General features: G+C 37.0%; 1 protein-coding gene across 1 annotated transcript in view; it reads left to right on the plus strand.

The window, feature by feature from the left end:
* The window catches only part of MYO3B (myosin IIIB), a 184,252-nt gene that overhangs the window by 45,101 nt on the left and 125,671 nt on the right, over nt 1-13,480 (plus strand). Inside the window, exon 8 of the mRNA XM_071562075.1 lies at nt 12,271-12,336. Within this exon, the coding sequence (XP_071418176.1) occupies nt 12,271-12,336 (66 nt within the window). The remainder of the gene's footprint in view (nt 1-12,270; nt 12,337-13,480) is intronic.

Raw genomic sequence — 13,480 nt, forward strand, 5'->3', positions numbered from 1 at the left:
AGAGGTATTTTATATAAAATGATGAAAAAGCTTATTCATCAGTCATGAAAAAAAAAGGGGAGACTGCAAAAAAGTTGCTTTTTTGGAAGTCTGGAGCATAACTCAGGTGAAAGCTATGTTAGTGCCATAAATTTGCATTCATAAAACTTTCATATTTTACCTGTGATGTCTCACTTTGTCAAACATTTCCTTTTTTTGCATACGTCTTTATCCCTAGATTGCTGCACATGCCAAATACACGCTTGTGTTCTGTTGAGTTATTGTGTATTCGCCTTACGACATTGCAGGGCAGTTGGTGTGCAGGCCACTTGCTATAGTTGTGCCTTTGAGATACAAGATAGAACTTGATGTTTGAAGAAAACTAATGAAATTCTGTTCTTGTTTGGAATGCAGTCCTGAAGAAGTGAAACTGCATTTCAAGCCATTAACATTGTGGGGTTCCACAACAAACTTTACAGCTCATGGTTAATGCTGGAGTTCAGTAGCCCACATCACTTAAAATGAATTGAGCCAAGTACATTAAATTAGATTTTTGCGTGAAAACCAGATAACCCTTTCACATAGTTTGGTGTTGTAGACTGAATAAGGTGCTTTGTACATTTTGTGATACCAGAAACTTTCATGGGATGTAATTGAAAAACAGATGCTTTTCTGAGAAATAGGATATTGATGTGCATATTTATAAAGGAATTCATTCACTGACTGATAGAAGCAGAAGAAAAAGAAAGTGAACTTTTTAGATACTAGCCACATTTTAGCAATGTTGTAATTATCCTTAGGGTCATAATGGATGCATGTTATTTATTTTTTTAATAAAAAGTCACCAAATACCTTTAAGCTTTACTCTCTGAAGTAATTTCCAGAAATATGCAATAACAAGTAATCACACTATTTGCAAACATATTTGGTGGAAAGGAGCTGTGTTTTGAAGAGTATTGATTTGCTTGTTGCAGATATCAGTTTGATTAATGTTGAAATTTTATGCAGTATATTTAATCATTACTCATGATTAGTGCAGTAATAATGCATTCCACATATCTGCACATTTACTATTAACAATTACTGTCCTATATTTCTTTCCTATCACAGATGTAGACATAAGTTAGAACTCCTAAAATTTTTTAAGAAATACTTATTGGAGTAGACATTGGTTATAAATCATTATAACTACAGTATTCAGGGAGTAATAATTATTTCAGTGGATTTATTTTACCATAATGAAAGGCCATTTAGATTTCTGTTGTATTGCAACTTCTCTCTCAAGAGTTCCTGCAGGAGGTGCAAGATTTCATGACTGTCATGAGGCCAAGAACAACTTCCAGGCAAGACACAAGATTGTGCAATATGTGCAGAGAGACCACATTTTACATGTGAACAAACTGAAATATAGTCAGATGAAATGACTGCCATGCTTGGTTCCCAAAGGTTCCAGTAGTGCTGTTTGCAGAAACAGCATGCAGAGAATGGAGAAGAACAGGAGAAAGGAGGAGGACAGTGGCAAATAATGAAGGTGTGGTGAAATGGTCTGTAAGTTGGTTCTGTGATAAGGTTCAGTATTTATATGGGGCTGAATGTGGTCCTGGACATGCAGGGATACAAAGCAAAGGGCATGTTCAAAGGATGTGTTTCAAAATGCTGACTTTCATGATGACTTAAGAGTCATTACTTAAAATTCACTGAAAATTAATTTGAAATGTGAAGACCTGAATAAATGTCTGTTTCTTGGGAAACCTGAGACAAATTCATAGCTGACCGAGCTTTGAGCAGGAAGTTGGAGTAGAGACCTTCTGAGGTCCTGTCCAGCCTGTGTTAGTCTTTACTGCGGGGGAAAAGGTGTTTAAGGAGGAATTCAAATAGCAAACAGGATAATTTACTTACTTTCCCAGTTTGAATTAAGAATTGGTGGACTAATTTGTCCACTGTTTTTAGTAACCCTTGAAAACTTGCATTGAAAGCATGCAAAAGATATAAAACTAGGTTTGGAGACTGAAAAAGAAACTGGTAAAACTGATCAAAACTAAGTGAATTTTCTAGGGCAGGTGTAATTATTTTTAGAGATAACTATATTTATTTTATTGGGAAAGTATTGGGCAGTATTTTTGTAGCATATCCAAAGGAAAGTCAGAGGCAAGCTGAGCATAGCCCTGGTTATCTCTAAGAGTATAAGATATTTAAGACTGGCATTGTAATCTACTTGGCAAATGAATGTTGAGATCCAATAAATGAAAGCTGCATTTACAAAAAAAAGTTGAAAGATGCATCTGTGAGACCAGATGAAGCAACTCATCTGCTCTTGGAAAGGGAGCGCTCACTTTTTTTCTGTGCAATCCTTTCTTCAGTAGCTTGGGGAGTGGCAGGGGAAAGTTACATTTCTCCTTTTGAGGGAGTTGGTATCTGCTTTGGCATCGAGCACCACTGTCTCTGAGAACATTAGGAAAAGAACAGTAGTAACAGCTTTCATCTTTCTACCTGGCTGACTAAAGTGATTTGACTTTATGCAGTTTAGTTTGGTTAAATTAGACAAAATGTAATTTCTAGGCTTCTTCTTTCATAATACATCAGATTCCCTCTTATCAGACTGTTCACATATTAGTACAAGTGCTGGGTAAAGATGTTCAGAATTACAGAAAGATAGATTCCCTGGGCAAGTTGATGATCTATGATCTGTTGCCAGCCTGCAAACACGTCAGACTTTTAGAGGCAGCATCTGCCTGAACTGTCTAGGGACACAAAAAGAACAGAAAACATCTCATAGTAGAACAAAAATAAAGATGTTACTTGATGAAAGTGTAATTTTCTTCTATGTTTAGCCATTCTATGTGTTATTTAAAATTGAGTGTTCATGTCATGTCAACAAGTATATAATCACCTCAGTTCCTCATAATTAATTACTGAGAGGAAATTTAGGAAGGAAGGAAGAATTGTTTTCCATATGCTATTTTTATTGTAAATGTATTTTTACTTCTCTATCCTGGTTTTGCCTTTGGGGATTTTTGTTTGCTTGTCTTCATCATCCCTTTTGTCTCTTGTTTTTACTTTTTGCTCTTCTCACTTTGTTACTCCTTTGGTGTTTTTCTGAATTTTGGCATTGCCTTGTCTCCCCTTTTGCCAAGATGTTGCTTCCTACCTTCAGAACACTTCCTTCTTCTATCTGTTATTTGCCATTGCTTAGTTCAACTCTTCATTTCCTCTGGATCTGTCAACTTATCCAGGAGACAGTTAATAAGTTTTATATCTATATATATAAGCTAGTAAGTTATAAGCTTCTTTTCAAAGCTTACCCTGGAATATTCAGCATGAGGTGTTGGTTAAATCTTGCATTAAAAAAATAAAGATCCCTCTTGATTTTTATGTGTTCCATGATGTTTTAGTATATCAGCTTTTGTAGGGGTTTTCTGTTGTCTCTCATTGCATCACTAATTGTTCTGCTACATGTTATGTGCACCATTAACAGTTCTTACCTTAAATTTAATGACCTTCATCCTTTGCTAGATTCCCTAAGTTATGTGAATCAGTGTTTCTCACAGGGCATTTGCCACAACCTGTCCAGTTGTTTCAAGAGACAGATGAGTTTTAAATTAGCGTCTTTACAGGTTTATTTGGATACAGTCCTATTGATATTATTATGATTTACTTCTTCATAAGAGAGGGTTTATTTAAATTGCTGTTATGGGACTTTTTTGCAATGAATAAATTTTTCATGTTTATCATACTGTGTTTATTATAGTCTTCACTCCAGTTGTAATCTACAGGAATTCATAAGCCATGCAGGAGTATTTTTAGAAGCAGACAAAAATTAAAGTACTTTAGAATAAAGCTTAGTGGATGGGGTAGGAGAAGGAACAAATAAATTTGATTGCATATACTGTTCTCTTGCTCAGAAGGCATATTGCCTTTTTTAAAAAATGGTACTCTTACACATCTTGTACATTTCTTTACACTTCAGCATTTATTCAGTCTATTACTTCAGAATATTTAGAATGATCCTCCTAATGGTCCATTGGAAATATGCCAGCATGGACTAATGTATTCCCTCTCTAAGTTCATTTCTGAGCTAGACTGACAGGGCTATCAGAATAATATCAATTCATACAATGCTAAACTGAAAAGAGTAAGGTCTGAGTCATAAAGTACAAAGAAGTTGTAATCCTTGTTTCCTTTTGAAAATGCAGGATTAAGTGCTTCCTTTTGCCAAGTGTAATGATTGAATTGCATGTTCAGTTCCAGCCATATCAATCATCTGGTCATAAACTTCTTTTATGTAGTAACTGTTAGGTTTATTTGTAGAACCTCAACAAGAAAATGCTCCACTCTGTGAATTGGAAGGAGAAGTAGGTGTCTTCCTCTCTGAAAATAAGAGCTAAATTAGACAAAGCAATTAAAGAAGCAAAAGTGGCAAAACCCCTTCTATGGTTCTGTGAAGCAAGTACCCCTTTTCATGGGAGCAGTGTAGTAAAACCATGTTTTTCTTGGTGGAAAGAGAGCCCCCAAAAGCATGTGCTAGCAAGTTCAAAAACCACAGGTCCCCTGTGTTCCCTTGTGTTCAGGGTAATGTGAAGCCTGATGGCAGAGGGGCTGGGGCATGACGGGGCCTGTTCTCTGCTTTGCTGCCCTGGGCAGGGGGAGGTCTCAGCAGGAGCACAGAACTGTGTGCCATGTTCCATGGCAGACTCAAAATTGTCTAGTCCTTCTCTTGGCAATCTTCCTAAGCTTCTTAAAAGAAACAGTTTGTAGCATCCCTCTAAGCTTTCCTGGAGCCAACGTTTTCCTTTCCAAAGTGGGAATGCTTCACTGGGCAGTGCCTCAGGCAGGTGAGCTACTCAGGCCTCTCAAACTGGCTGATGTACAGGGCGAGTCTGAAACATGTGGCATTCAGGACTTGCCCTTAAAAATTTTATCTGCGAGATATTTTACTTTCCCATATATTTCTACAAATATGCTGTGTAATAGCAGTATATTCCAGCTACAGACATGTAGTGTCTAGACACCACACTATGTATTTCAGTCAGGCACGGAAGTATTGCTCTCCCATTTTTATTTCTTCAGCAACTGCTATTCTCCTGCTTTGCAAATTCACAGGGCAGTGATTTTAGAAGAAAAGAAAAATACTACATTCCACTCAAGATGTGGACTGGTTATAAATAAAAATCTTCAGTATTGCTTCCCCTGCTTCAATTGCTGTTAATTTGCTAGTGCCTCTTTAGCTCTCTGAAACTTCAGTGAATAAATGAAATAACAAAGCATAATTATAAGTCAATTATGCTAAATTTTTGTCTTGAAACTTGACCACTGCAATGCAAAGCTGTATGTTTTCACCTCCATACCAAAATATTTCTGAAATAAACATTTGTTTCTGTCTCAGTAAAGCCAGAAACTGAAACTGAAAACTGAAGAGTAAATGACAGAAATAAATGATCCCTTCTCAGGTTCTGAAAAAGGCAAATGAAACCTTGCAGCTGTCAAATCTGACTGAAACCAGTCGCCCGTGAGTTGCAGTCTTCAAGGGAAAAAGTCAAAGATAATCCAGATGTTCCCAAGCAGAACACTTTGCTATACTTTTTCATTCATGTTCTTTCTGTTTGTATGAACTAAAAATTTATATAACTGAGGTTTATTTTAATGCATTTTCTGAAGGTTGTTATTTGACCTTCAAGAAAATTTAATGTGGTTAACACATTATTTCTGTCCTTTCTCATTACTTGGAAGGTGGCTTTTAATTTATCAGATATATACCATTTTGAATCACAGATTGCTCATGTGATGGAGGTTTCTTAGAAGGTTTCTTTTGACAGCCTCTTTATAGTCTTCCTGAAGCACTTTTCTTTTGGCAATGCATAAACTCAATCTTCAAAATCAAAAGGAGATTTGTGCATAATTCTGGAACTGACTACCTTTTACCATTTATTTTTGCTCGTTGTTTTGCTGCCTCATGAAATATTATAAGCAGGAGACTTATGAACGAATTTTGAGTGTGTTTTGAAGAGCTAGTTGGTATTTTGTTCACTTGTGGGGGGTGCATTTGTTTTGCAGCTGAGCCCTATTTCATTGTTAATCTGTGAAGTCACTTAGTTAGTGACAGCAAAATAAAGTCACGTAAAAACACAAGCAAAACCAGGCAGATGTGTATTTATGTGTTACACAGTATGTAGCCATCATTTTCTTCTGAGAAAAAGTGAAAACAGAGATCCAGATTGGTTTTTGCTAGATCAAGAGGCTGTATTACTAAAAACCCCCAAAACTGAGTGGATTACTAACCTTGACCTTTTCAAGTAATTAGAATCTTGCAGTCTGTTTAACTTTCAACTCAATAAAAATTTATTATATGCTGTTGGATTCAGTCCAGACTTCTGTAACTGTGTATAGCCTATGGAAAAGAAAGAGTATCCATTCCAGTGAAGAGGGAAATATCAGATAACTCCATTTCTGTAATTAAAAGATAGTAAAATCCTTAAGCAAGAATATTTTTGTTTCAGCAATGAGTCAGTAATGTCTTCTGTTCTGCTTACTCTTACCAATTCTTCTCCCTCAGTAGGTTTTTAATCTTGGTTTAAAGCAGCATAACCGTGTTAGAATTAAGGCACTTACACTTTTTAATAGATATATGCCTTTGATATTCTAGAAGAAAATAAGTTGAAGTTGTATGTTAACAGTTTTGAACTAGATATTTACACAAGAAAAATAGTCCTCAGAGGAAAGGGAGGGGGAGAGTAGAAAAGGAGAAACTACTTAGAAGTGAATTAGTTGTTAGCCAAAAGGTGTCTGGAGAGCAAATTTGTCAGGAGCATACTCCTCCTTTCCCCCTCCCTTGAATCTTTTCCTAGGACATACTGTACCTTTCATTCTCACAGAATAAAGGTCATTTTACCAAGTGTTCCCTGGCAGCTTGGGTAAGGGACATTACTGGAAACCTCTCCACTTTAGTAAGGCCCTCTGATTGCTGTCTGGTATTGGTTGTTCAAACTGGAAGTGATGAAATAACAAAGAGAAGTCTGAGAGCAATCAAAACAGATTTCGGGGCCCTGGGACAATTGGCTGAAGGATCAAGAGCACAGATAGTGATTTCTTCAGTTCTTCTGGTAACAAGGAATAATATTACTATGAATGGACAGATCCATCAGGCCAATGTGTGACTGAGGTTGATGAAAATGGAAAAATTTTGATGTTTTTGAGATGATCTATTCAACACCTGGTCTGCTGACACGTGATGGGATGCACCTATCTCAGAGGGGAAAAAAAGGAGTTCTAGTGCACATGAGCTAGCAGGGCTCCTTAATAGAGCTTCAAACTGGCTTGGAAGGGGGAAGGGAAAAATACCAGGCTCAACAGTGATGAGCAACAGTGTCAACAGTGATGAGCAACGGGATAGTGTGCCAGAACTTGAGGAAATGAGCACTAATGGGATCCCTCAGTCTACTTCAGGAGGTGTTGGCTACAGCGTACCACACCTGAAATACTTCTACACTGATGAGGAACAAAGAGCTGAAATAAACTGCCCTTGTCCTTATGGGAGACTTCAACTTGCCAGAAATTAACTGGGAGCATCCCACAGCTGGTACAAACTGGACCAGATTTGTAAAAAACTGGATGACAGCTTTATGGAACAGGTCGTAAGGGAGCCAGTTTGGAACGATGCTCTCCTTGATCTGCTGCTTGTCAACAGTGCAGATCTTGTGAGCGAAGTGGAAATTGGTGGCCATCTTGGCCACAGTGACCACAAAAAGATTGAGTTTAAAATCTCTGTTGACAGGAGGACAAGTGCCAGCAAAACCTCAACATGACATGAGAAGAGCAGACTTCAGGCTGCTCAGGAGCTAGTGCTCAGGGAACATGTGTTTCCAGACACATGATGTGACTCTCATGGATAGTCCCATCCAGGGCCAGGAGTTGGACTCGATGATTGTTGTGGGTCCCTTCCAACTCAGTGTTCTGTGATTTGATATACTTTAAATACTATGATTTAGCATTTGTGTTTGTTGTCTTACCCAAGAAAGGCTTATGTAACTGTGCTGAGTCCTGAGAAGCTTAAGGGTGATGTGAGTAGCTACTGCCTTTTCCAGCTGTCTCATTTGCTGTGATTTGGTATGTACAGTGTCAAGGTGCGATTTATGATGTGTTGCCTGGGTAGGCGTGGGAATGCCATGCTTACAGATCTGCTTAAGAAGACTTAAAGGAAATTGGTGCTCAGTACAGTCAAGACTTACACAGCTCTGGGCATTTTGAGGACAGGATGTTCAGTTGCCTTTGGAGTCACCTAGATCAACTCAATGGACAGACAGTTGCTTTAGACCTGGAGCCATTTTGCCCTGATCCCATGCTTCTGGTGTTGATTAGATTTTTGTTGTAAATCCTGCATTTTTTCCTGATCTTCTGGTCTCATGAGGCAGTTGCTGCTATGGTTCCCAACCATGTAGTAAGATTCAGCTTGGTGGCACATTTCCACAGACTGAAAAAGCAACTTTAAAGGCCTGCCTCCATATACATGGAGGGTTTTTCTAATGATTCTCACCCCTGCAAGCACTGAAACTCTACAGTTTCTGTTTTAACCTCACAGAGCTAAATACAGTACACTGCTTTCTGCTGAGTAGACTTTGGTGAAATGTGTTACTGGAAGTCTGTCAAACTTCAGTGAACTTCAGTAGGGGACAGGTGAATAGGAGAGTGTTCAGGGTCTGAATTTTTCATTCAGATCAGTGAAAACCTCTTATTAATTTGAATGGGCCATAACAGAGCGTAACAGGAAATCTACTGAGCCCTGTTGAGAATTACCTGGTTATTTTTGGAGGATTACCCAAGATGGGGATGCTCTGGAGTAGCAGGACTTTAAACTTGTATGAGAATATATCATGTATTAATTAGCGTCAATTATTAATGTATTTTAGTAAAAATATTTTTTTCTGTAACCTTTTGTAAGGAAATCTCATTATTCATGGTTGAATTTGTGCTTTTTCTATGGTTGTTTCACTTAGTGTTGTGAAATATGCATCAATAGTTTAATTTCATGTAAAAACTGTGTATAGACCTAGGAAACTGTCAGTGTTGTCTCTTCAGTCTGCTAGAAAAATAGTTCACAACATGCTTGTCTGTTGGTGATTGCCAGAGCCTGTTCGTGGTGACAGGTGCTGCGTGTGCCCCCCTTAACTTCTCATTAGAAACAATGCAGTACATTGATCAGTTGCAATTTAGTCATTGCAGGCACTGCCTTGTTTTCTGTTGATAAAATGTATGACAATGTTTACTGAAATTGTTTAAAAAATAGTAGATGTGTTTTAAATTTTTTAGAGTTTGTCATAAATGAAAATATTTGTTTTCTCATTGCCAACAAACATCTGTTATCTATAATCTGTTATTAGGCTCACAGCTTAACATAAAGGATGAGTGGTGCTCACTGAACTGCATCATTGGCCTTACTGTGGTAAAATGACCAATTTTGTTTCACCAGCTGTGACTTTGGAGGCAGGTTGAATGACAGGAAACACATAAAGCTCTACAGATTAAAGTATTTCCAGCCTACAACTGTGTGTATATCAATGAGGGTTCGGCAGCAGTTCTTGCCTGATAAGCTTGCTAATATCTTCATCTTCTAAGGAACATTGTTCTCCTGTATGGGATGTCTTGTACAGTCTCAAACCTGCATTTCTTACTGAAGCAAAACTCCCAGTGAAAAACAGCATCAGTATGACCATTGAACACGATTATAGAAAAACTCCTCACAAGGGCAATGCATCTGCCTAAGGAAATAGAGCATGTAGTTCTGTGACTAATTATGAATTATAGAAAGAACTAAAGGAAAAAAAGACATAAAGTTAGGAAATACATGGTTGATTACTCATCTTGCATCAAAAGAGGACATTTTCAAAAGACAAGCCCAATTAGGACTGCCTTTTCCAGTAAGAGTCCTATCTAGATACTTTGCACAATTTCCACCACTTAGAAAATAAAACTGTATTGTCCTTCATCTTCTTATACACGTAGCAAGGATGATTGAAAGGTTGCAGTGTGTTCTAATTTTATATGAAAGAAAGTAGATTGTTATGTCAGCAAGTTAACAAGAGGCTGCTTTTCAGTTTTTCTGTGAATGTTTTTGAGTGCTGCAGAAACAGTCGGGTGTTGGCAAAATGCAGTGACGTTGGCTGGTGCAAGTACACAAAAGCCACAGAACTCTGTGTGTTGGAATTAATGTAGTCTTCCAGCACAATTGGCCCTAGTTTGATCCTTGAGCTGAAGTGGTCAGGCAAGTGTTGTTTCTCTGTGGTTTAGCGTCTGACTAATTGTCTTTCCTGAATGACATCTACTCTGCTGATCTGTTCTTCCATCATGAAATCCCACCTGTTTCCATTATAACATCTGCAACAAATGTAAAGTATCTCTGTCTTTTTTTTCAGAATGTTCCTTGTGAGATTGTTAACAAAGCCACCAAACCGTACACTTTTTGTAAGCACCATTGTTACCACCGTGGAAAGACTTTGAGAACAGTGTGCACAGAAGACAAAACTGCATATTTCATGAACAATAGTAGCTTTTGAAAAGCAATTTACTTTGCAGTGAAATTCAAAACTTCACAGTAAATATGCAGCAGACAGTGGCAGTATCACTCTAGAAAGAAATACACTGTACTTCTCAGTACAAGAAAAGTTGTTCTTATGAGAATCCAAAATGTCAGAGTACCATTCCTGCAGCATAAAGACTAATAACATGTACTAACCCCAGCTGGCTGTTCCTTAAAGCTGTTTGTAGAGGTCATGTATGTGAAATGTGTAGACTAATAATCACTGTCATCATAGAGAAAGATGTTTTTAAAGTCTGTCTTTCTTTGATACAGATTTTTCCCCCCCTGGAAGTATATATAGAAATAGTTTCTTTTTCTGATTTCTCTTTTTATGCTTGTAAAAAATCAAGTTCTGTGATGTGCATGAACATATGAGCCTGGTAAAGGGGAGGCAACCCTGAAACTTTACTGTCATTGAAAATAACCAATCATAATTTTTTCCCCTGATGATGAATTTGATAAGTCATACCCACCTCAAACATTCTGAATTTTTTCACTTCGTGAAGGAAATTATATTCCCTTTGTGTTCTGTAGCAAGAGAGTAAAGTAACAGTCATCTTGCTACGTTGCAATTTTTTTCACATAATTTTGCTTGTATTTTTAGAGTAGTTGTTAAATGGAATTACTCATTGAATGAATATGCATGAAAAATTCCTGACTATTGAGCAAATTCAGCACTAATTTATGTTGTTTATGCCGTTTGCCTTTTTGTTTTGTGAGATGTTTCCAAGCTGTGTTATGCTCTGGAATGTGACCATGCTATAAATGAGTTGATCCATGACACAATCCAGAATAATATTGTGTGTTTCTGTTGTAGAAAAAGTCATATTGTGATTTTTTTTTCTGCTAGTTCAGTAACACGTGACTCTCAAATGCAGCAAAAGATAAATCATGAAGTTTCATAAAACACAAGTGTGATCTTAAGAAGTCGAATGAGGCTTCAGTATTTAGTAAATTTTAAGTTGCAGAGGAAACCTCTGGAGGGTAACATAGTATATTACAGTGATTTTTATGAACAATTCCTGCTCTAAGTTGGTCCACTTAAATTTGAGTCTCTTAAAATTTGGTTCACTTAATGTGACCTATAGGTCTTGCTTTGTATGTTTATGTAATCAAACTGTAACAGTGACAGTTAGGAAGGAAAGGAATTATATGCCAGCAAATGTGGAGCTCGTCAGAGTTAAAAAAATTACTTTTAGAAAAGCCATCTTGCTATGTAATGTAAAAATACTGTCTGCTAAATGTCAGTTTAAAAATAACATCTATTTTTACAATTTTAGAGTTTACAGTGTCAGCCAAACAATATAGATTGAAACCCAGACCGTAAATCCTACAGATGGTCGACAGTTTGTAGTTTGTATGATATCCATACTTGAAAAGTTTTGAGCAGAACCAGTGACCTGGGATGAAGGGCTAAAGTGGTGTGATGGCCAGGTTAATACTGCATTTTCAATTGGGCTGAATTCAAAGGGAAATGCTGGGAAGTACACTGAGCTATACTGACTGCTAACTTCAAAGGTACTGACATAAAAGGAGAAGGACATGAAAAGAGAGCTGTCAGTGAATAAGCAAAGGCAAGGAAAACCCGACAGGCATCTGACAAAATTTGAGTACTACTTTCTTAATCATTATTTTCTGTGAAAACGAGTATCATCTTTGATGATTATCTGTGAGTTAATTCCAGTAAACGTTAACATTTTACACCCCAAAACTTTGTTTTTCAGAAATCCTCCTCCTACTTTGCTACATCCTGAAAAATGGTGCAGAGGATTCAACCATTTCATTTCACAGTGAGTTTTATTTTCTTATAGAAAACAGCCCATTCAGCAAGATCTATGTGTGCCAATCTGAAAACTGAATTTGTTTATGGAGTTGCTGCTTTTGAAGGTTTTTGACTTCAGTTTTCTTTTCATAGACTCTAGACCATGCTTCACTTTTTGAAAGCTACAGAACCAAATGTGGGCTTCTTATGTACTTTCTTCACAGCTTCTCTGAACTCCTTAGTTGATTTAGTTCTTGATTTTGATGGACTTAGAACCAGTTTATAAAAATACCTGATTTCCTTGATAGTTTTGCAGTGAAAGTTTGCATCAAGGAGAAAGAAGAATTAGTGATAAGACTACTGGTCAATTTAAAATAAGAACTTGGAAGATAAGAAAGAACATAATTGCCTTTTTTCTACTTTACTAATCTTTAGTACATTGTATACCCAATGTATGTAATTGAGCACCAGTTGTACCAAGAGCATAATGGTGCAGCTGTCACCAAACGCAAATACGCTTTTGCTTTACTTCTTTCTTATTACAGTGAAACTAGGAAATCAAAATTTAGTAGTTGCTAGCATTATATTTAAAAATCTTACAGCAACTTATATGAGTGATCTTTAGTGTTCTTCGGTATTTCATTGGGACCTATTACAGCCCAAACTGTGTAATGTGCAGAATAGTTTATGAAACCTTGGGAAGTTTACACTGATAAGTGACCATATATTTGAGCACTGCTCCTCAGTACTGACTTTTCAAGATAGGTTTGAAAATATGCACATCTGCATTTTGAATCTGTTCCATTCCTTGATATATGTAGTTACTTGTAGAGTACAATATCCCTGCCTGATACATTTTTCAGCTAGTTGTGTAGTACTGTCTTTTCATTTTAGGAGAGGTTAAAAATAGAAAGACTAATGCAAATTTTTTACTAATCCCTGAAAATTATTGGTATTTACTATGCTGATCTTTAACCAGGCAGGAAGGTGAGCTACAGTATGTTTTGTCTGCAAAGGAAGGCCATTACTATTAGAGCTGCAATGTAACTCAGAATCTCTTCCAATGTAGGTAGTAGAATGAAATTCCTCTAGAGCAGATTGACTCAAGTTCTGGTTATTCATAATGCATGTCCTTGTTTACAAAGCAGTGTACATTGTGATCTATGGCAGAT

Source organism: Pithys albifrons, chromosome 8 (genome assembly GCF_047495875.1).
Source record: "Pithys albifrons albifrons isolate INPA30051 chromosome 8, PitAlb_v1, whole genome shotgun sequence".
Classification (NCBI taxonomy): domain Eukaryota; kingdom Metazoa; phylum Chordata; class Aves; order Passeriformes; family Thamnophilidae; genus Pithys; species Pithys albifrons.